The sequence below is a fragment of the Cyrtonyx montezumae genome, unplaced genomic scaffold (genome assembly GCF_038088225.1).
Source record: "Cyrtonyx montezumae isolate F1298 unplaced genomic scaffold, pur_monq_1.0 scaffold_3, whole genome shotgun sequence".
Taxonomy (NCBI): domain Eukaryota; kingdom Metazoa; phylum Chordata; class Aves; order Galliformes; family Odontophoridae; genus Cyrtonyx; species Cyrtonyx montezumae.
In genome coordinates, this window is record NW_027072034.1 from 120,513,375 (window position 1) to 120,535,300 (window position 21,926).

Sequence of the window (21,926 nt, forward strand, 5' to 3'; positions counted from 1 at the left end):
TTAGAGCACCAAGATTCACAGAATTGTAGGGATTGGAAGAGACCTCTAGAGCACATCTAGTCGAACCCCCCTGCCAATGTAGGCTCCCTAGACCAGTCCAGGCAGATCTTGAATGACCCCAGAGAAGGAGACTCTACAGCCTCTCTGGGCAGCCTGTTCCACCCAGTGCTCCATCACCCTCACTGTGAAGAAATTCCCATGCTCATTTGTGTGGAACTTCCTATGCCTCAGTTTGTGGCCATTTTCCCTTGTCCTATCACCACACACTGCTGAGAAGAGTCCAGCCTCATCCCTTTGCCTCCTGCTCCTCTTTCCAGAAGATCCTTTTATTTTATGTTCCAGGTCGCCAGAGTTCAAAAAGCATTTGGACAATACTCTCAGAAATAAGGTTTAATTCTTATATTACCTCATGTGGAGTCAGGACTTGGACTAAATGATCCTGGTGGGTCCCTTCCAGCTTGAGACATTCTATGAGTCTACAACTCAAATTGATTTAAATGAGTAATATTATTGAAATATATTAGCTGCTAACTATTAATAGCATCAGCTATTACTAAATGTGAAAACCATAGAATCACAGAATCACTCACACTGGAAAAGATTTCCAATATCATCCAGTCAAACCATCCACCTATCATCAGTATTTCCCACTAAACCATGTCCCTCAGTACAACAACTAAACATTCTTGAATACCAATACCCTATTACCTCCCTGGGCAGCCTATTCCAGCACCTAACCACTCTTTAGGTGAACGTATTTTTCCTAACACACAACCTGAATCTCCCCTGGCATAAGTTGAGGCCATTTCCTCTGGTCCTATTGCTAGTTACATTGAGAAGAGGCTGACCCATATCTCACCACAACCCCCCCTTCAGGTAGATGTAGAGAGTGATAAGGTCTCTCCTGAGTATCCTCTTCTCCAGACTAAACAATCCCAGCTCCCTCAGCTGCTCCTCTTAAGGTTTGTGCTCCAGACTGCTCACCAGCTACACTGTCCTTCTCTGAACATGATCTGGGGCCTTGATGTATTTTTTGCAGTGAGGGGTCCAAAACTGAACACATTTCAGTACTCGAGGTGGGGCCTTACCAGAGCTGAGTACAGAGGAATAATCATCTTCCTGCACCTGCTGGTAACACTATTTCTGATACAAGCCAGGATGTCATTGGCCTTCTTGGCCACCTGGGCACACTGCTGGCTCATGTTCAGCCAAGCATCGACCAATACTCCTGGGTCCATTACCTCTATGCAGTCTTCTAGCCACTCTACCTCAAGCCTGAAGGGTTGCTTGGGGTTGCTATAGCCAAAAAACAGGATGTGGAACTTGGTCATGTTACACTTTGTTCCACTGACCTCATACCAGTGATCCAGCTTGTTCAGATCCCCCTGTAGTACCTTCCTATACCCAGGCAGATAGTTACTTCTTGCCAACTATATGAGCATTCACAAAAATGGAGATAACTGCTTTCAATCCACAGTCATATATGCATGATAGCATATAAAAGCACCTCCCAAAATTATGTCATATGAAATTTAAGTACATTTTAAAAACAGACACAACACATGAATTTATCTTCTTTACAGACTGAATTTTCAAGCCCCACCACCCTCTCCACCTCTCTCACTCTGTAAGAGACTGAGCCTTTACAATACTGGACAAAAACAGAAGAGGAAATCCAAAAGCAGACTCCTCTAGATCCAATTAGCAATTTCAACCCCCAGAATGGAAAACATTAAAATAATGTAAGGCTTTGAAATCAAAGAACCTCTTCTGCCCTGTTTGTTAATGGGAAAAGAATTCACTAGTAGTAATGAGTTACATATCCACTTCAGGGTTTCTATCTTGCAGTGGTATGAATAGTTTAAATGTCATATATTTTGTTTCTTTCTATAGATTTTTTACATAGGTTTGCATGAAAAAACAGTTGGGTTAGAAGTATCTTGTAGATGTAGCGTTACACTAGACCAGCACAAAACAAAAGGTTAGTAAATGCATTTGTTTATTACTTAAACCATCTAGGAAAATGTTAGAAGTATTTGAAATGTGAAATTTTAATAAGTCGCTTTATCGTATTATCACAATATTTTAGGGTGAAACTCAAGGGGATTTCTTGTATTACTGTAAAAAAAAACAAAACAAAAAACCAAACAAAAAAACCAAATAACAACAGCAAAAAAAAAAACAAAAACCCAAAACAAAAAAGATTCCCACTATCTGCACGTTTCTAACATGCTGTGAATTTTTGCTGCCTCAGTAAAACATGTTAAACAGACTTTTTTAAGAATGACATCAGATGTTACAGTCTAAAACATGGATTATAAATGTGCAGTTTATTCATGAGAAAATGAGAGTTTACAGTTTTGATATATGGCATACATCATATAAGCAAGAAATATTAATACATCTCCACATCCCAACAAGTTTTTATAAGCAAGCCTAAACTTATTCACTGAACAACAATTCTTCTAGAGCTAATTGATTCTGCACCCTACACCACATAAATATATAAGCAATTGAAAAGACAAACTAAGATAATCTACTGACAGCTACAAAATAATTTGACCAGAAAAAACCCCAAACCACTGTAACCATGTATAATAAAATAAGTCATATGTAGTTAACTGAAACTGCTTATAAACTAAAATATATATGTAGATATATTCACAGTCTTAAAAGAAAACAGTTCTCCATATGTTTTGGGAACCAAAAATTTGACTGAATCATTTAGTTAAACAATCTCCAATATTCAGCTAATATTTTTAACATTTTGCCTCTTTTTGCCTGTCCCCCATCCTCCACTGTACTGCAATGGATGGTCTCGAAACGATATCCGTTCTCTACAGGATGGACCCAAATGTGATTTTTCTGGAGTAGATACATTCTTTTCTAAGAAACAAACAGACATATGAAATTAAAACAAACAAAAATTTCACTGCATCATGTTCATTTTAATTTAATAAAACATACTGCTATGTCCAATTTGACAGAACACACCTTTTATAATTATGCATTCCTTCCTGGTTTAAAAGTCATACAGGTATTTTTCACAATGCAGTAATTGCTGATAAACAGACAAGCAAAATCAAAGATCTTAATTATCACATTTTTAGTGGGCCACTATCTGCCTATTCTGAATGGATTTTAAACAGATACAGAGATTCAGAATGCTTTGTACATAGAAACGAGCGATGTCATCCATCTTCCAACTGGATTTAGATCTAAAGTATATCAATTTTAAAAGTTATTTTAATTTTCTAAACCAAACAAAATAGATATTTATTCTTTCAAAGCTCAGGAATACTTGAACTTTGATTAAAGCTGTGTGCTGCCAAACCAAGTCTAAATACACATAGAAATACATTAAATAAAAACTTGCACTGTAATACACACAGACAATTGAGTAACTTAGATGGCAATTTATACAAAATACTTAAGACAGCTCTGATAAATAAAAATAAACAGCAGTTCCGACCAAAAGTATTCATTTTACATAAACCAGCATTTTACAGATGGAAATGTCTTTCTTGGACGTGTATCTGCATGTAAGCATCTGCAGAAAACAACTTAAACTCTCTTGTCAAACTTAGCAAGTGGATGACATGATGTTCGCAGTGTAGCAGTTATATGTATAAAATTATCATGATAGCTAATTAAATACAAGTGCTACAAACATCTTCACATATCAAAAGGATGATTAATAATTACATACATTTACCAAGCATTATTTAACACCTCAAATCATTTCTTCACCTCTAGTGAAGAAAAGCTTTTATTAAAAAAAAAACCAGTATCTAGCTGTTTAATCAAACAGTATCATTCTATTAATTCTTTTGTCTGGGAGCTGTAATACATTAATTGAAAGCTGAGATCTTCAAATTAGTAAATTAACTGCCTAAGGAAACTTTAAAATAAAAAAAATAATAAAAATATTGGGCCTCTTGATTAATTTAAAGATATTTTTACCTGAAATTGGAAAAGTTTTCAAACAACAACAAAAGGATTGTGCAGTATGACCTTTGGTGAAAAAAAATCCAAAAGAAAAAAAAAAGAAATGAAAGAAAAAAGGAAAAGAAAATAAAAGGAAGTATCTATTACATGTTTAGACTGGAAAAATGCTTTGGGCTAGTGTATGCTCAAGATCTCCTATGCACTCATCTTTTAGATTATATCAGTGATAAAGATAAATTAAACATACCAGTTACTCATGTATTTTGATGAAACAAATATTTTTATTATTTAATTCTGAAAATTGAATAAACAGAAATGTCAGGACAAACCCAACAATAAGAAATTTGAAAACTACTTTAGAAGTGAATCCAGTGTAGCAAAACAGGAAGCTGACCAAATTCTGCTTGCCTAACCTGGATCATTTCTGGACTAACAATCTTACTTGTCTAAGAACCTATCTGTAATGTTAAATATTACTTTCATGGTGGACTTCAGAAATCTGTAAATGTAGATCTCTTGGCTTCCCACTTAAAATTGTACACAATTCTTTGGAAGGGATATCTAGTCTTACAGTTACTATGAAAGTTATATTATTATTCCATTAAGAAATCCCTGAAGACTTGCTGTAGTTCACTACAAGACTCCTGTAGAAAATCCTTACAAGTTAGTAATATATGCTTTTATTTTGGCATAATGACAGCTCTATCTGTCATAGCATGAATTATGCTTGTCTAAACTACAGGGTCAATAGTTTACAAATCATTATTATTTTTTATTTTTAATTGTAACTGATTGATACATTGCTTAGAGGGCATTGTTGTAAAATATTTTCTAAGTATAACGTAACATCTTATTAATTTTGAGTGCATACAATTTGACAAAACTACCTTCTATGTGAGAATCATAGCTCAAAATCTGTCGACCTTGTGGTCTCAGTAATAGGGTAGGATAAGTTCTCAGCCTGAAGGTATTTTTTCAAAATCTCAAATACTCTCTGTTTCCTTGAATCCAGGTTTAACAAACCACAGGATATCTCAAAGTCTGGTTGTCATGTCTCTCTTTGCCTTTATTCAGCCTGAAGCACTGGTTTGACTTCCTAAGGTCCGCTTTACACGTTACCTACAGTAGTGATCTAGACAATGTTTATCAAAGCATAGACTACTCTGTATCCTTTCCACCCTTCACATGGTTCTTAGCACTTTAAGCCAAATAAAATAAAATAATTATAGGGAATGATCAACTAATTTAGAATGAAAATATTCCTTGAAAATAGGATGGAAAAGTGCACACCCTGCAAATTATAGAACTATGGAATCATTTAGGTTGGAAAAGACCTTTAAGATCACCAAGTTCATCCATCCACCTAACAATACAAGTCTACTGCTAAATCGTTTCCATAAGCACTGCATCCACATGGGGACTGGGACTCAACCACAGGAAGCCTGTTTCAGTGCCTAACAACCTCTTCTGAGAAGACATTCTTCCTGAGATTCAATCTAAGCCTCCCTTGGTGTAATGTGAGGCCATTGCCTCGTATTTTATCACTTGTTATCTGAGAAAAGAGACTAACAGCTTCCCCATTGCAAGTTCCTTTTCAGGTAGTTACAGAAAACAATGAGGTCTCCCCTCAGCATTCTTTTCTACAGTCTAAACAGCTCCAGTTTTCCCATCTGCCCCCATTCTATATTACACCTTCCTGTCTTTGAAGTGGATATAAACACATTTTTCTTCTGAGAACATACTTGTGATATCACTTCAATAATACTAAGAGATGGGTATTATAATCATAATTGTTGTTCCAGTTATAGGTCTATCTGGAGTGATGAAAAACAGAACTGGCATGCAGAAGAACAGCCAGTACTCTACAGAAGAATTCTCAGAGATATGCATGAGACTGATGTAGAAGCATAATGAAGTTTTCTCAATCCTGTTCATGTTATAATTAATTCTCACACATAGTCACAGAACTGCTAGTGGCTTAGATGCTAATTATGACTGAAAGTTGTAAGGCAAAGAAACAGTTCATTTACATTGAAGATATTAGTCAACTATGAGAAAGAAATTTATCACATTTCTTTCTCCTAGAGTTTAATGGAAGAAAGAAAACTGAAAATGGAACACACTGCAAATATAGGATTTAACTGGTTCATCACACATGTGGCCCTAAAATTACATGCTTATTTTTAATTCATGTCCTTTGCAGTTTCATCAAGAATCCAGGCAGGGACACTCTTGTGGCAAACTAAGAGCAGCACCTGCATGCAAATACAAAGCAAGCATCTAGGTAGTGTTGTGAGAAATAAAAATATCTCATGTAAATTAAAATTAACGTAGCCCAATTATTGTCAATGCCTGTGTTGACAAGAGGTCTTCTAATTCTACATTACCAAAGCAGGCAATCTTTTCCTTCAGAATTTTTTGATAAAGACAGGTCTACATCAGATGGTTAGAATTTTGTCTAGACCAAGACAATGAAGGAAGACAGAATTTGGTAAGAGACAATGATGCCATTTTGAATTAAGTGATTCAATATACAAATGATTCTCAAATACAGCCTAGTTACCTTGTTTTCTTTCTTTCTTTCTATTTTTTTTTGCAACATATTTTTTAAAATATTAAAATTAATAAATAACTGAAACCTAATTGTATTTGACTTATGTATTTATATTTGTTGTGTTTACTTGTGCTTGTTGGACCTCACTTCTTTTCCTTGGAGATAAATATATTTATACCTGCTCTGGGAAAGCTTTTCAACTTTACTGCTTAATGAGATTTTTTAATTTTAAGAAAAGGTGAGAAAATAACAAAAAGTGGGGAAGATGCTTGGTTCAATGTATGGAAGAATAAAGAAATGAATCACTAAAAATAATTGCAAATGAAAACATTTTGATATACCACACGTATATCTAAATATCTAAAACACATTGCAAGGTCAGCATCAGGCATTATTAAAATATCTAAAAATTCTGAGATACTTTACTTTCTTTTTCAGAATGTGCTCTATTTGAAAGTTTTACTTTACATCTCCGTACTACTTTTTTTTTCCCCAGATAGTTTTTAACTCAGTGTTACTAATAGCAACACAGATGGACACCTTTTATATAAAGATAACTCATTTTCTTCCTAAACTACAATGTGTGTCTTGCAAACTAGTGCTTCAGGTAATAGCATATGTGAATGAATAAAATTATCAGAAATATTTGATTGAAAGAACAAAATGTACAGGTTTTTTTTTTTTTTTCCATGTAGCAATCTATGCACAAGTAAGCACATCCATGCTTCTGATTTATCAATAATTTAAAATCATGATTATAATATTATTTATTCCATGTTATGTTCCATGAGTATATTTGTAACAGGACTTAACAAAAGACAATAACAGAAAGTTTCACATTCTTTCAAGCTCATAAATATCTTTACTAAATTTTTATTCTATAAAATATCAATACTTTTGACATCCGTAATAATAATAATAATAATTATTATTATATAATAACAACAATGGCAACAATACTTACCATTTAGGGTTACTAGGGTTAGAGTTAAATAGGACTGGGTAAGTGTATTAAGTTTAACATAGCTAAAAAAAAACAATTTAATTTCTCCTATGCCAACGTAGGCTTCAGGAGATTGCGACTGCAACAGTAATTTAGTATACTTTCAATTAACTGTAACTTTCAACTGTAGGGATCTCTAGTATATTCTGAGATACGTTCTGATGACTGTATATATCAAATAACCATTTCCTTTGACTACGTGCTGAAAGCTTGTCATGGGCTTGGTTAACATGCTTCTATTTCTAAGCAGTCACTTTTCTGTTGTTTAATCTGTTTTCTGCTATTGATTTGTTCTGGTCTTTTTTGGTTAAAGCCTGGGTCTTTTAACAAATGTCAAGGTTTACATATCCTCTGTTTTGATAAGTAATGCAATATGTAAAATGCTTTGAATAAAATTCTTGGTGTCCAAGAAGAAAAGCTTGGTTAAACAGGTTATGATAGAAATTTTATGATGCATAGTAGACGTCATAGGGTATTTATCGATCCACCTAACATTGTGTGTCTGGAGAGATAATTTCAAAGTCCTTACCATATTGTATTACTTAAAAGCAAATACAGCATAAGAATGCATGGAAGAAAAATTCAACATCTTAATGAAAGTGACCAGAACGAATCTTCAGCAGCAAAGCATTTACATCAATTTAAGCTCTGGAAAGAAGTTAGGTTCAGCAGGTCTATGAAAAAGGTGAATGCTAAAATCTCAGAAGGGCTACTTTTTTAATATTGTTATTTATGGCTATATTGAAATCAGATTACAAAATATTTTATTTCTTTAGTTGCCTTATTAACCTTAAAACAAAAAGGAGAATCTATTTATTGCATTTAAAATTTACATTATATTTTTATATTTCACACTTATATTTGAATAGCATTGAGAAGACTCAAGAGCATCTTGCATGAAATCCTGCATAATATGTAAAGATGCATCTCCCTTCCCTATTGAGATTCGAATATAAAACATAATCTTTTTTGGAAGAGGGTGTGGGTTAAAAGGGAGAGGTGAAGAACAATGTGTTAATTTTGTTTCTAAGTCTCTCTGACTTCAAGTTTGCAGGACTGAAGACTAATCTTAACATTGCATAGATATCATGAATTCAAACTTTTTTTTTTTTTTTTTAATCAAACATTGATGCTATTCTAACCAGGTCATACTGGAAATTACATACTTGAATAATCTAAACTCTTAACGCCAAATTCACACACATAAAGGAATTCCTACAGAGAAGTGTTTACAAAAATATTGACATAACTAACAAATATTTATTAATCATTTTCTACACATGGAAACAAAATAACAGAAGAACTATAATACTCCAAACATTTTCCTGTAAAATACAACATGCTCCTAACTACACAAGTTGCTCCAAAATTAATTCCTGTTTATTTCCATGGAAATCACAACAGATATGAAAAGTACAGCACTACTTGATAGAGCAAATTCATAGCTACAAAACAGTATTCTTCAAAATAGCCACCACCACCAGCTATGTATCTTTGACAGCAATGAACAAGAGCACACATGCTGCACTCACAACAATCTGCACGTTGGAGGTGAACCACTGTTGCTGTCAGCACTGCTGAAACCAAAAATAATGCCTCACTGTGCTCAGATCCACTGTTTGGCCTCCATAAACATTCAGCAAGTGTCGATAAACACCACCGACATAGTCGACAGACTACCCTTCTGCTGTCATCTGTCACACAGCAACAGAATTCAGTGGAATATTGGTGAAGGTTCAACCTTTACTACCACACCACCAACATCTGCCTCTGATGTCTTGGGCCAAAATAACAAAATAGAAGGCATCACTTTCAGAGCAGCCTTCACGTAAACAGGACTTTTAGAACCACTGGTTATTAAAGCTCAGTAATTCCTTTGTATGCCAGCTCCTTAACTATTTCCAAATTTTGATAATTTAGGGTAAAAATTAAACTGAGTAATTTGCTTTGGCTGTAGTTTTCTGAAAGGCTGGTCACTTCTAAGGAAAAAATATGTGACATATTTGTATTGTCTTTTGTGGAAATGACTTGAAATCTGCCAACTAGCAGAGCTTTGCTTTTAAAATCTGTTCAAATTTGATCAAATACATGCAAATGAAAGTTTCTGTGATATTTAGGGAAGATAGACCAAAAAAAAATCAAGAACATCGCTTCCAATCACACAGAAACTTTAATTTGATTTTTTTTGCTATCTTCTCTAAATATCAGTCAACAGGGAAACACAGTTTACTGTGATGTTACATGGAGCTAATCAAGACTGTTCCTAAAAATAATGTTGAAAGTCATGCTAGGTCAGGGAACTAAACAGACTGCTTGTTATATGTTCTCTATTATATACTCTCAGATTCTAGCTATGGCAATTGTGAAGATAAGGATAAGAAGCTCTTACAGGAAGAAGTCTGAAAGAATAAGCAGAGAGCTGTGGTTATCTGAGACAGATCAAGGCTAGTTTGGAAATACATTGAAACAATACCCTGACATAGCTGGCAGAAGAAATAGACTGACAGTGGGGAAGAAAGGAACTGTGAACAGGCAAGGGGGGGATTAAGAAAGACCAAAGAAGGCACTAAAGGCACTAGATTGGCTTTAACTCTTAATTTATCAAAAAGTAGTGGAAATATATACAGATAATGATAATGAAAGATGTAGAGAATAAGATTAAGAGTCAGGCGTGCCAAAATAGTACACTAAGACATGCCAAATAAATTTGGAGGAGATTTAAATTAGGAGATCTTCGAATATTGGCAAGGCATATCTAAGTCCTACAGGAATTAGAGAGAAAGGAAGAAAATTAATCAAAGATCTATGGAAAAAAACTCAGTGATGGAAAAGAAAGCCTAAGGATGGACTGGAGGGAAAGCTTAGGCTAGAACAAAGAAGAACTATTAATTAACTATTAAGACTATTTATTATTAAGACTATTTATTATTAAGACTATAATTATAACTATTAAGAACTATTAATATCTGACAGAAAGATTAGAGTGTAAAGGTAAAGCTGGCAATGAAAAAGAGAATAAGGAAAAACAAATGAAGATTGTATTGGGGAAAAAATTGTAAACAAAAAAATGCTGCCATCCACTTCAACAACTTTATAAAATAGTAAGTGTTCCTGCGCTGTGAGAAATATTTTTTTGAAGCAATATGACAACTTTTTCACATAAAAGAAAACCTAAAACTGCTATTACTTGCTGTTATATGACATGGCAGAAATCCTTGCGGTAGGTCTAATAGTTCCAAGGTTTGAAGTGAATATCTAAACGACACGAATGTCACTGTGAATGTAGGAATTTTCTCTCTTTTTTAATTTCCGTTATATTCAAAGCAAGAAGTAAAAAATCTAGTAAATTTTAATTACTTCAGAACTGTGCAATCCTTTTTCATCCATTTTATCCATTCATTTTCTAAGCAGAAAAATATTCAGCATATTGTATTTTCTCATTATCTTGTACTGGACAAAATGCATGTCCTAACATTTATGTGATCATACTACCAGATGTGGCTTAAAGAGATGGCTTTATTCCTAATATAGTGATAGCAGTTGTGGTTTTTGTTAAATTGAGTGCAGAATTTTACTGCGGATAAGTAATTAGTACTATAAATATCTTCATATGTTTACAGCATTTCTACAAGTTTCTAAGGAGAAAGCACAAACTTTAATGTTATCTTCAAGAAGTTCTACTAAGTAGATAAATTGCAAAAAATTGAAGGGACTGCTAAATAAATGCCTCTATATTTGTTTCCATGATTCTAAAATGTTTCTTACTCAGTTCCTTTAACTTCTATGACAAACTTCTAATTTGCAATGGAGAATAAGAACAGCAACAACAACCTTTTATTTAAGAGGACATCTGCTGCCCTTAAATAAAACATGAATAAAGGAATGAAGAGAAAAATGACATGTTTACTACAAAGAGTTTACAAATCCTAAATGAAAGACAGTAGTTATGGAACTGGGATATACAGAAAATTCTAACAGGAAAGGAGTAGGAAAGCAGAAATATTTAACAAGTAAAGCTGTATCATACACAGCCTAAGAGAAAGCTGAACACTTTCTCAGTGATTCTGATTCATCAAAAGAAAAGAAGGCAATAAAAAATTCAGGGCAAGGGTTCTTTCAAAGGGAAGAATAAGAACTGGAATTCGTAATAAGGAAAGTGAAATAAAGTTATAATTTATCTAAGAAATGATAAATGTTTTGCAGAGGACACTATTTAAAGGCCATCTTTAGAACTAGGAATGATTAAAGAATGACAAAATTGGGCCCCCAGTTTTGTTTCTTCTTCTTCTTGAGGTTTTGTTTTGTTTCCTGAAAAACACTGTTTTACTGAAATCAGAAAGACTAAAATCCAGGGGGGAGAAGAATTTAGAATATCAGGTAGTATTTTAAATAAGAATTAGAAGTCCCCATCACACTGCACTTTCAAATTCTAGTTATTCTGTAAATTCCAGTCAAAAGATTGAATCTCACATGACAAGATAGAAAATTCAGATTATTGTAAAGATTGTGATGTTAGTTAGACAGTGCAGATATACAGAAGGCTAAATGTGTAACATTGGTTGTATAGACCAAGAATGTAAAGACCAAGAATAGACAGAATAGAATTGTTGTGATGCACTCAAAAACTGTTTATTTGCATAAAAATTACTATCAAGCTAGTTATCACAAATTAATTACTTAATTTCTATGCCCATCTTGTAACTTAGTGTTAACTACATTGCCAGTGTTCAATAACAATTTTTATAACCAGAAATTAATAACAATATTCATGGAGTTATGAGAAGTACTGAAAAAGGTAGGGCTAATACTTGATTCTTGCATAACTCTGTAAGCCACTAACCATTACGTGCGTGTGTGTAATACAGAGAAAGTACACATCAGGAAAGTCTTTTCTGCTTTTCTACTTGTTTTTATAAAAGCAAGGTGAGTTTATGTGAAATTGAAAGGTAGAAAATACAGTTATCATAAGGTCACCTTAAAATATACCGCCCTTTTTAACTCATTGGCACAAGGTATTACAGAGATCAAGATCGGTGGAGAGACAGAAATGGATGAAAAATAAAAAGAAAGAAAAAATAAAACAAAAGAAAACAATGTCCCCTAAAATCTCAAGAAAGGGAAAAGGAAAAATAATTATCAGTGAGCAGAAATAAGTAACTATAATTTTTAGAACTGAGGACCAAGCAAGGTCATCAAATAGATGGATAACTACTTTTTTTTTTTCCCATTCTTTTACATGTTGCACCAATTTAAAATATAAAAGTAAATTTTTCCTTTGAAAATACAACTATACATAGATAAGCATACACTATACACAGATGCTTTTCTTAAACTGAGATACTATGTGCACAGCATTACTTTCATTCTTAAATTATTTTTGTGTCAAGGAATAGAATAAAAATAGATTAGAACTAATTTATTTCATCCATGTCTTACAGAAATACTTATTAATTTTGGACATAACAATGTTAAAATTCTTTACCAAGTTTAACTTCAGAAATGATGTGAAACTGCCCCCCAAAAAATCAACAAAAAATATGTTGAAGTTGGGTAGTTTTCCAAAAATTTGAAATTAAAACATGCAAATATTATATGTTATATCTTCATAAAAACATGACCAGTCACACTGCTGCATTATATAAAATGCCTTTTTTTCAGTACTGCATATATTTGATGTTCTTATTTTATTTGAGTAAATCTAAGTAAAAATAACTTCTGCATTTTTAGATTTCCCTTTAGAACTTGAAGGATCTCAACAATTTATTGATGCAGTTACAGAATCACAATTATATGTATGAAACATATATAATATCCCTAACATCTCCGATGTATACTAACGTCTCTGCTGTATGACATCTACTTCTGAAGACTTCCTACCAATAATTAAAAAGAATTCTGAACATCAGCAAACATTATGGTTGTTGGAAGATGAATTTAGGACCATTTTATTTATTAAGACTTTCTAGATCACCGATGTCAATTTTTCTTTAGATGGCAATATAGCGTAGGTTACAATCTAGACAGCAATTATACATTAATATGAATGTAGTGCATAACACTTAATTATTCCAGATAAGCAAACACTCTATTCTGACCATCTGAATATTTTCATAATTTTACCATTGATATTTGCAGCTCAGCCACTAAATTCAGGGTCATAGTAGTAAGGAATCTCTTCTAATTTAAATGGTGAAAGACAAAGCATTTTATTCTTTCTCAGTGTCTGCACTTAATCGAGCCTAGGATGCTAATTCATATCAAATCTAATTCTAGGAATCTAAATCTAGGTAATAAGCACAGACAAATTATAGTCTGTTATTTTTTGCCTGTGGTGGACTGGTATAGCATGAATAGATCTTTAATCCAAATCCTTTTCAACGGATATCAGAAAGACAGATAGAAAACAGTTTAATTTTTTTTCTTGAATTTTAATTTAATTTTTCTTTAAAGTGAAAATTCAGCTCATATTTAAAAAAGTTAACAATAATAAAAACATCTGGCAATTAAATATAATTTATGAAACAATCTGATGTATATTATGAAAAAAGATATCAAGGAACGTTATTACTTAGTTTAAGAAATGTCAATACTTTTGCCACAGATATTTAATACTGCTCATATTTTCTATAACATAAATCTTTTGGATTTTAAAGTTTTATTTATTTTGAAATGTCATATTGTACACAAATGATAAAACATATCACATTAGAATTTTTCTTCTGTTGCATAATACCAACTAAAACATGAATCTGAAAATGCTAGCATTTTATAATTTTTTCTTTTACTTTCAAATACAGATTCTTCTGGTAATTTGTATAATATTAAAGAGTGATTAAAAAATAAAGGGTTTCTCTGAGCTACTGTAAATTCTGTAGGGTGCATATATTACAGCACAGTGTGTAATCAACATGAAAGTAACCATGGCCTGATTAGGATAGGTGTTATGGTGTCTAATTAAAAGAAGCTGTATTTTCCAAAGCTATTTTGGAAAAAAAAAAAAAAAAGATTTTTCTGCTCTGCTCTGTAAAATAAAGAAAAAATAATAACAACTTGGCCATCAGTAGACCTAGCATATGTCACAGGTGACTGTGGGTTAAAATTCCAAGAGGAATGTCTATTGATACTAATGATATAGTTTTCAAACAGAACTGTAGAAAACGTGAGATTTCAGGTAAGAAAGTAACAGAAAGATAAATTAGCACGTGATATTGAGTTTTTCAAGCATTCTCAGTTCTCCAAAGCATTTTAAAGTGATATTTAAAACTGTTAATGAAAAAATCTATAACTTACTTGAAGATCTTGCTGAGTGTCTGTGTGGCTGCTTATTTTTTTCTCTGTTCACAGTCAAAGCACTTCCACTGGCCAGGGAAACAAGGTCTAACTCTGTGTCTTCTCTGCTTACAGAGCTTGCCTGGAAGCAGTGGGAGAGAATGTACACAATCATGAAACAAAATGTAACATATTCTGAATGCAGCTCACATTACCCCAAATAAACAAACAGGGTCTGTCAAACAACCTTCTTCAAAATGATACCACAGTCCTTTATTGTTGCCTAGGCTGAACAAATGCACTATGTCAAAGCATTTTTGTAAATAGGAGCCGATTTTAAAATTGTGGTTTGTGATCTGAGTCAGTGCGGCAACAAAAGAAAACATTTTAGTACAGTAATTTTGAAGAAAATCAATCTTGCAGATGGCTGATGAAACCTTAAACAGCTTAAGATCATTTACTGACCAGTCTATAATTTAAGTTATAGCTGAATGTCAGAGATGTCATATTGGATTATTTTCTGCAATATTTATGTTTTATCCAGGACATGTATCACTTCAATCAATCAAAGACCCAGTAAGTAATCTAATCTTGTAGTTTTTTGCTACTTAATCATATCCATCAGTCAGCATCTAAATTATACTTTATGTAAGAGTGTTTTATTAATTATAAACTTCTAGTTTTTGAAATGAGGCATGCTACCTGCAACTCAGTATGGCAAAATAGAAATGAAAATAATCTTCCAGCTTAGCTAGAGGTCCTTGTTATGGCAATGTGTAGGACAAAGGTTAAAAATACTGACCTGGAAGACTCCACACACAGAAAATTGTAGATAGTTACCTTTTTTCCCTACAAATTAATTCATATTTATTCAACAATAACTATCTGTCCTTGAAATGAAAAGCTATTAAATGACAAAAGCAGTTAGCTAACAATACCAGTAACTAGATATTGAGGGCCAGTGGCATTGACATGGAAAAATCAGTCAGTGGAGAAGAGTGAGCTACAGAATTCCCAGTATAGATCTAGTCAGCTGGAATTACTGACCATAGGTTTACAATTAAGTTTTCTGCTCTCTGGAACTCCAGAAGTGGAACGTAGGATGCAAATTAAATCCTCTAGGCTGAAAAGACCCAAATCCCCAAATCCTTCCAGAATCCTTTCAGAAAGAAAGTTCTGGTGGTAATGTTACCAAACGTTTGCACAATATACTAGTATCTTCCAGACTGCTGGATCAGGACTTGAGAGAATGCATCTCAGTTCCTTCCTCAGGCTGCTGAGGCCTGCAGTTCCTTGCTCTGAGGAAAAATGCCACGACTGTAAACTTAGGTTATTCTGGAGCAGACAATCTCCAGACTTCCTGTTCAAACCAGCTCACAGTACCAAAAGAAGCATTTCTCCAATGCAGACGAGCTTTGTAGTCCAGTCTAACTTAGAGAACTCAGATGAAATAGAGACCTGTTTTATTTCTTTGTCCAGGAGCTGTTTAATGTAAAATTCATTAAAAAACTTCATGCAATTTTCAAACCAGCAACTCCAAAATACAGATATTTTTTGCTCTTCCTTAGTGACTGCATTCCCTTGATGTCACAGAAAGTTTATTCCTTGCTTCCTGATGTCTGTCTTTTATATGTTTAATGATCATGACTTTAAAGTTTCATTTTGCGCAGGTAGTAGGCTGCATTATTATTGTTAACACCACTATTTTATTTTCAAGAAGAACATTAAGAATCTTTCAAAAGGTTCCTGGCAACTCTTCACATTTTTGGCCATCCTAACAGTCCTCTTAAGTTTGTAAGCTCTCTGTGTTCAAAATCTTTAGGAAGCTTTTACTTTCTCTTCACTTGAAATGATGCAATTAACTGATCATTCTTATTTCCATCTAACCTGTTTCAACACAGAGCAGAAATTTTCTCATATCCCAGAAAAAGAACCCAAAGGCCACAGTACTGTAAGCAATTAATCTTTCCATGGATTTATTATCCAGTTTATCTCGTCATAGAAGCTGAGGTGGCATCATCTTGTAGGCAACATTATTCAGGGTTATGCGACATTTTAATAGGGCTGTCTCTCATGTAAAAAATATACTACATTCTTTCAAATAAAGACTAGTGTTTTTAAGCAAGTACAATCAAAGTAATTTTTAAAGATGCATTAATCTCTCTGAAGCAAACTTAATTTCAGTTTTGTAAAGAGTCTCATTAGAAGTCCTCTGAAGATAATTAAAACCTTGCCATTTACTTCTATAGCTTAAAGCCAAAATTTAGAAGAAATTTAAGATACTGGTACACTTTTTCAGAGAGTGTTGTATTGGACTTCAGTCTGTAGTGGTCACCACATTTAACTCGTCAGCTATTTTTCTAATTAGATGGAACTTAATTTTTGTCAGGAGGAATATTTGCCCTGAGTGCAGTTCTGCACCTGAGTATTTCTCTGATACTTTGTAAAATTATTAAGGTACTCTTTAGTATTCTGAGGTAAAAACTACTGTTTAAATTCAAGCTTTATCTTAATAATTTTGAGATGTTGAACAATAGTTTAACCACGTAGGTGACTTAAATACGTAACAAAAATTACTGGATACGTCTATTCTACTGTAATCCAGGAAAATCCTATTTAATTTAAAGTATTCAGTTTAAAGTGTATGTCAGTATGACTTCCTATGCACTTAAGTGGTTGTATTACATAAAATTATCAAGAAGAACTTTTAAAGGTTGCCAAAATGTATATACATTTTTTAAGCAAAATATAGACATCTAAATAAACAAACCATATGACTATTTCAATGCCTATATAATACTGTTTTCTACATTACAGATACATTTTAGTCCTTTTTCCATTTTTTCACCTGTTGCATTTTTGTCAGAATTTCATTCACGTGGAGCAGCTCTGTAATATGGCTCAGGATGTGACAATCGCATAATATTTCTTGTTATGTGGGTACACCACATAATATTGTGGGATTGTTGTAGAAATTTGTGGACAGTACTGCTTACTGCAAACAAGAAACAATCTACCTATATGCACATATGTTTACAGATAATTATCTAATGTGTAATTTAGATAACATTATTAGATTAAGAATTCTTCAAATTAGAGCCATTACTTCTTTAGACTTTACCTAAAGAATAACTACTACTGCTGCTGTACCTAAAACCCACAAGTCATCCAGATCATGATTTCAGCAACAGAATTTTCAATAGAACCTAAAAATTGCATTCACATCACACCAAATAAAAACCTTAGATAGAATCTGACAGAAAAAAAAAAAATAACAAGGTAACATCTAACTTCTAAATGCATTTTTTCAACCATGAATTTTAGAGGAGTTTAGAAGCATCTTTTTAGAAGCATCTCTAATACACAACATTGCAACATTGCATTGTGCTGAAACTGGAACACAAATGTTGGAAAAGGCCAAGACTGCCCCAGATACAGAATGAGGTACGTAATCTTAGTGGCAAACCACACAGAATGTAACTATGGGAAACTCTTCTATGTAACATCTTCCATTTTATATGAGGTCTGCTCTGAAAGTAATGTCTCCCATAAGATGTAAAGTCATACAGTATAAATTGCTCTGCTTATTATCAAAGGAAATTCTGGATGTTTCTGACACTAAGCCTTTTCATCTAGTAGATCTACAGATTGTTAAATCATTTCTATTTCCTCTCTTTGCCAGCCTACAGAATTACTCACTTAAGAAATACATAAGCTTTTTAAAATACTGGAAAGAAAAGTTAATCACAAAAAGACAGAAGCCATTTTTTGAAAAAAAAATTAAAGAAATGGTTGAAATAAATATCTTTTTACACTGTTTTTAATAATGTCATTATATTAATATACAGGTCTAACTTCTTATTACTAAATCATTCAGTGTAGTGACATTAGACTGATTTAGATATGTGACTAAGAGAATTTAAGAACATTTAAGCTTTCCTGATTGACAAAATTACATGTTTTTAGTTAATTGTTGGTGCTGAACCATATTTATTTTTTAAGGCATTTTGAAGGCTGATTTAGAAACTCAGAGAATCAAAGAATCACAGAATGGCTTAGTTGGAAGGGACCTTAAAGATCCATAGACAGAGTTGCCACCCACTACATCAGGCTGACCAGAGTCCCATCCAACCTGGTCTCTAAAGCCTCGAAGGATGGGGCATCCATTACTACTCAAGACAGCTTGTTCCAGTGCCTCACCAGAAACCAGAATTCTATAAACACATGTATTTCTGTGCCTGAAGTTTTTCCTCTGGTCTCCATCAATGGTTGATTTGACTGTGAAACAGGGACAATATTGGAGAATTGTATATTCAATAAATAAATAAAGCAACTCCAGTTTGTTTTTATACCAAATATGCATTTGAAAATGCCATCAAGCCTATCTGAATTCAGCAAAATTCCACATGGAAACAAGTTCTTACCACAGTTTGTACTTGTCCACTGTTGCAGTTCACATGATTCAAATCAGGCAAAAAACAACAGCTAGGAAAAATGTAGAACATAAATTTTAATAAATATCATTGTAATAAGTTCATTAAAATATCTACGTAGAATCTTTTCATGGAAACACAAAAGCATTCAGATTTATCAAATTAGCAATGATGGCATTTAAAATAATTACAAGGTAAATATGCATGTTATAATATCAGATACATTAATATTATAATTACTAGTGTCTAGTATTAAAATTAAGAATTTACTGTTTATTATATATAGTCATAAAATACTAACTTCAAAAAGTAGATGTCAATGAATACAACATATGAATGTACGTACAGGCACTGACATAAAAGGTAACCATATCATCTTATATAAGAATAAAATAGTTTTGCTACTTGCAGAAATGTCTAAGCTGCTCTAAACAGCATATCAGTGATGCTCCACTGAAGTTTTGCTACATGCAGAACAGGTACTATAATATTAAAAATGACAGTACAAAGAGTATAGCACAGTAACATTAACAAGCAACCAATCAAACGAAAAACATTTATAACTTTCTGCATCTTATTTCAAACATCATTATATGTTCTGCTCCAGTGTTTTCATGACAGATATTTTAAACAAGCTCTAGGACTGTTTCACTATTATGGAACATGACTGACATATTTTCTGAGGAATATTTGCTATACGTATTTCCTTGAGTTTTCAACAGATTAGAAATGATGAATATTTTTCCATATAAAACATAACACTATATAGTCATTTTCATTAAGAATCAAATAACTTTTTAACAAAAATGAAGTTAAAATGCTTGCCTACTGACATCTTGTTTAGTTCTATTAGAAGTGCCTGGCAGTGTGTCCATTAATGACTTCACTGCAATATCAATGGCCTATCTGTTTAGGAACAACATATACTTACTATGTCTTTAATGATGGTTTACAGAAAAAAATAATCTTTTTAAAAACTGTATTGATATTATACATGTTTAATAACAAAAATTAAGCAGAGTCACTGTGGAAGGAGTATCTACTCAGTGACTAAAACATTTCTAAAAAGTACCATGTTTGGAATTCAAAAATACAGTGTAGTGTCTAACTACAAAGTCTTGTTTGTTTCATAAATATTAACTTAGGTTCCACTGTACAAAATAAATTTACAATTATAAAAAATCTAATTAAAGGCAATGATCTCACCCCTTCATAATTTTTGAACTGGTTGTTTCATAATCTGAATGCTGTGTATGAAGCCATTTGTATGTGAAGTCTTTTCTCTGCAGTTTCTCATCTAAAGTAGTACCCAGATGAGGAAATTCTTCCTTTTCACCTAGGAAGGAAAAAATATACTCTTGTCTTTCACTACTATTTAAAATATGAGCTTGTAAAGGATTGATACCAGAAAAATCATGAGTGTACTGCATTAACCAAAGAAAAAAGGCACATTACATTTTACTGCAGAATTCAACAGGTTATATGTAATAAATATTTTAAAATTAGTTTTTAATTATACGATTTGTTTTCTCCTTTAGGATTAAATAGAGACCTAAATAAATTTATCTTCATTGTGAAATAAGATTCTCCTTTATTCTGTAAAGTATATACAAAAATACATTACAGATAAATTGCTTGTCAAAGCATCTGTGAACACTGCTTAATGTGCTATCTCTATGATTAAAAATACACATTCATTTATGTCTACAATTCTGTTTTACCAGTTCATAAGGTAAAATTTCACAATTACATTTAAGAGTAGAGACATGACAATCCTTCTTCGCTGATTTTTCAGTGATATTTAAATGAAATCTTCTGATATTTGATTTCAAAGCATACCTTACTAATACAAGTACTTTGACACTAGAGAATAATACAGCAAGATTACAATAAAATTACAGTACTGCTGATCTCCCTCTGTATGAAGAAAACATTCTGAGGTGAATGTTTTCTTCATACGCTTTATTTTAAGCCTTAAATAGCATTCATGTTTTGACAATATAAACTGCAATTATGGACTATTCACAAGTACACCTCTGTGAGAGGGTTGCTACATTATCTGCAGTATTTTTTATTCTTTTCCTGCAATAAAAATTATAATTTTCTTTGCATGAGCGTCAAATTGCAGTTTCTTAATTCCATTTTATCTGGCGCTGCAGTGGGTCCACTGCTCTCATTTTTAGCTCTAAGGAAATATTGTTAAAGTACCCTAACTTCTTATATCACAGCTTGAAATAAAATCATCTTTTGATAGTGTTTTCCATTTATATATATATATTTATATATAGGAAATGTTTGTTCAAACCAATCCACTCCTGAGGCTGAACCTGTTGCACTGCCTTACTCATAACATGAAGTCATAGATGTCTTGATAGAGACTGACAGCCTAGTAATTAGGTAAAAAAAATTACTCTTCATTGTTATAAAGAATGTACATCGTTGCTATTGCATACACTCTCAGGAAGACAAAATTAAAATCTTGGGTGGAGTCTCACCAAGTCTACCAAAATAAAGATAAGATGTCTTTCTAAAAAGATAAAGCAGTGAACATAAAATACAAGAAGTTCTAATATCAGAGTTCTTCACCGTCCTTGAATAAAACAGAAGTCACTTCCTCTTTCCTAGGTTTGTAATATTCTTTTTCTGTGTTTGTAGCTCTGGAGTACAGCTTTCTGACCTTTACATTTCAAACATTTGTACATTCCAAGTTTGCCGCTAC

At 32.8% G+C, this 21,926-nt stretch overlaps 1 protein-coding gene across 1 annotated transcript in view; it reads right to left on the reverse strand.

The window, feature by feature from the left end:
- Positions 1–2,294: 2,294 nt before the first annotated feature.
- LRRIQ1 (leucine rich repeats and IQ motif containing 1) overlaps positions 2,295–21,926 on the reverse strand; it is a 100,770-nt gene continuing 81,138 nt past the window's right edge. Inside the window, exons 23-26 of the mRNA XM_065743217.1 lie at positions 20,414–20,543; positions 19,199–19,259; positions 14,796–14,916; positions 2,295–2,886 (exon numbers count right to left, since the gene is read on the reverse strand). Of these exons, the coding sequence (XP_065599289.1) occupies positions 2,747–2,886; positions 14,796–14,916; positions 19,199–19,259; positions 20,414–20,543 (452 nt within the window). The 3' untranslated portion in view covers positions 2,295–2,746. The remainder of the gene's footprint in view (positions 2,887–14,795; positions 14,917–19,198; positions 19,260–20,413; positions 20,544–21,926) is intronic.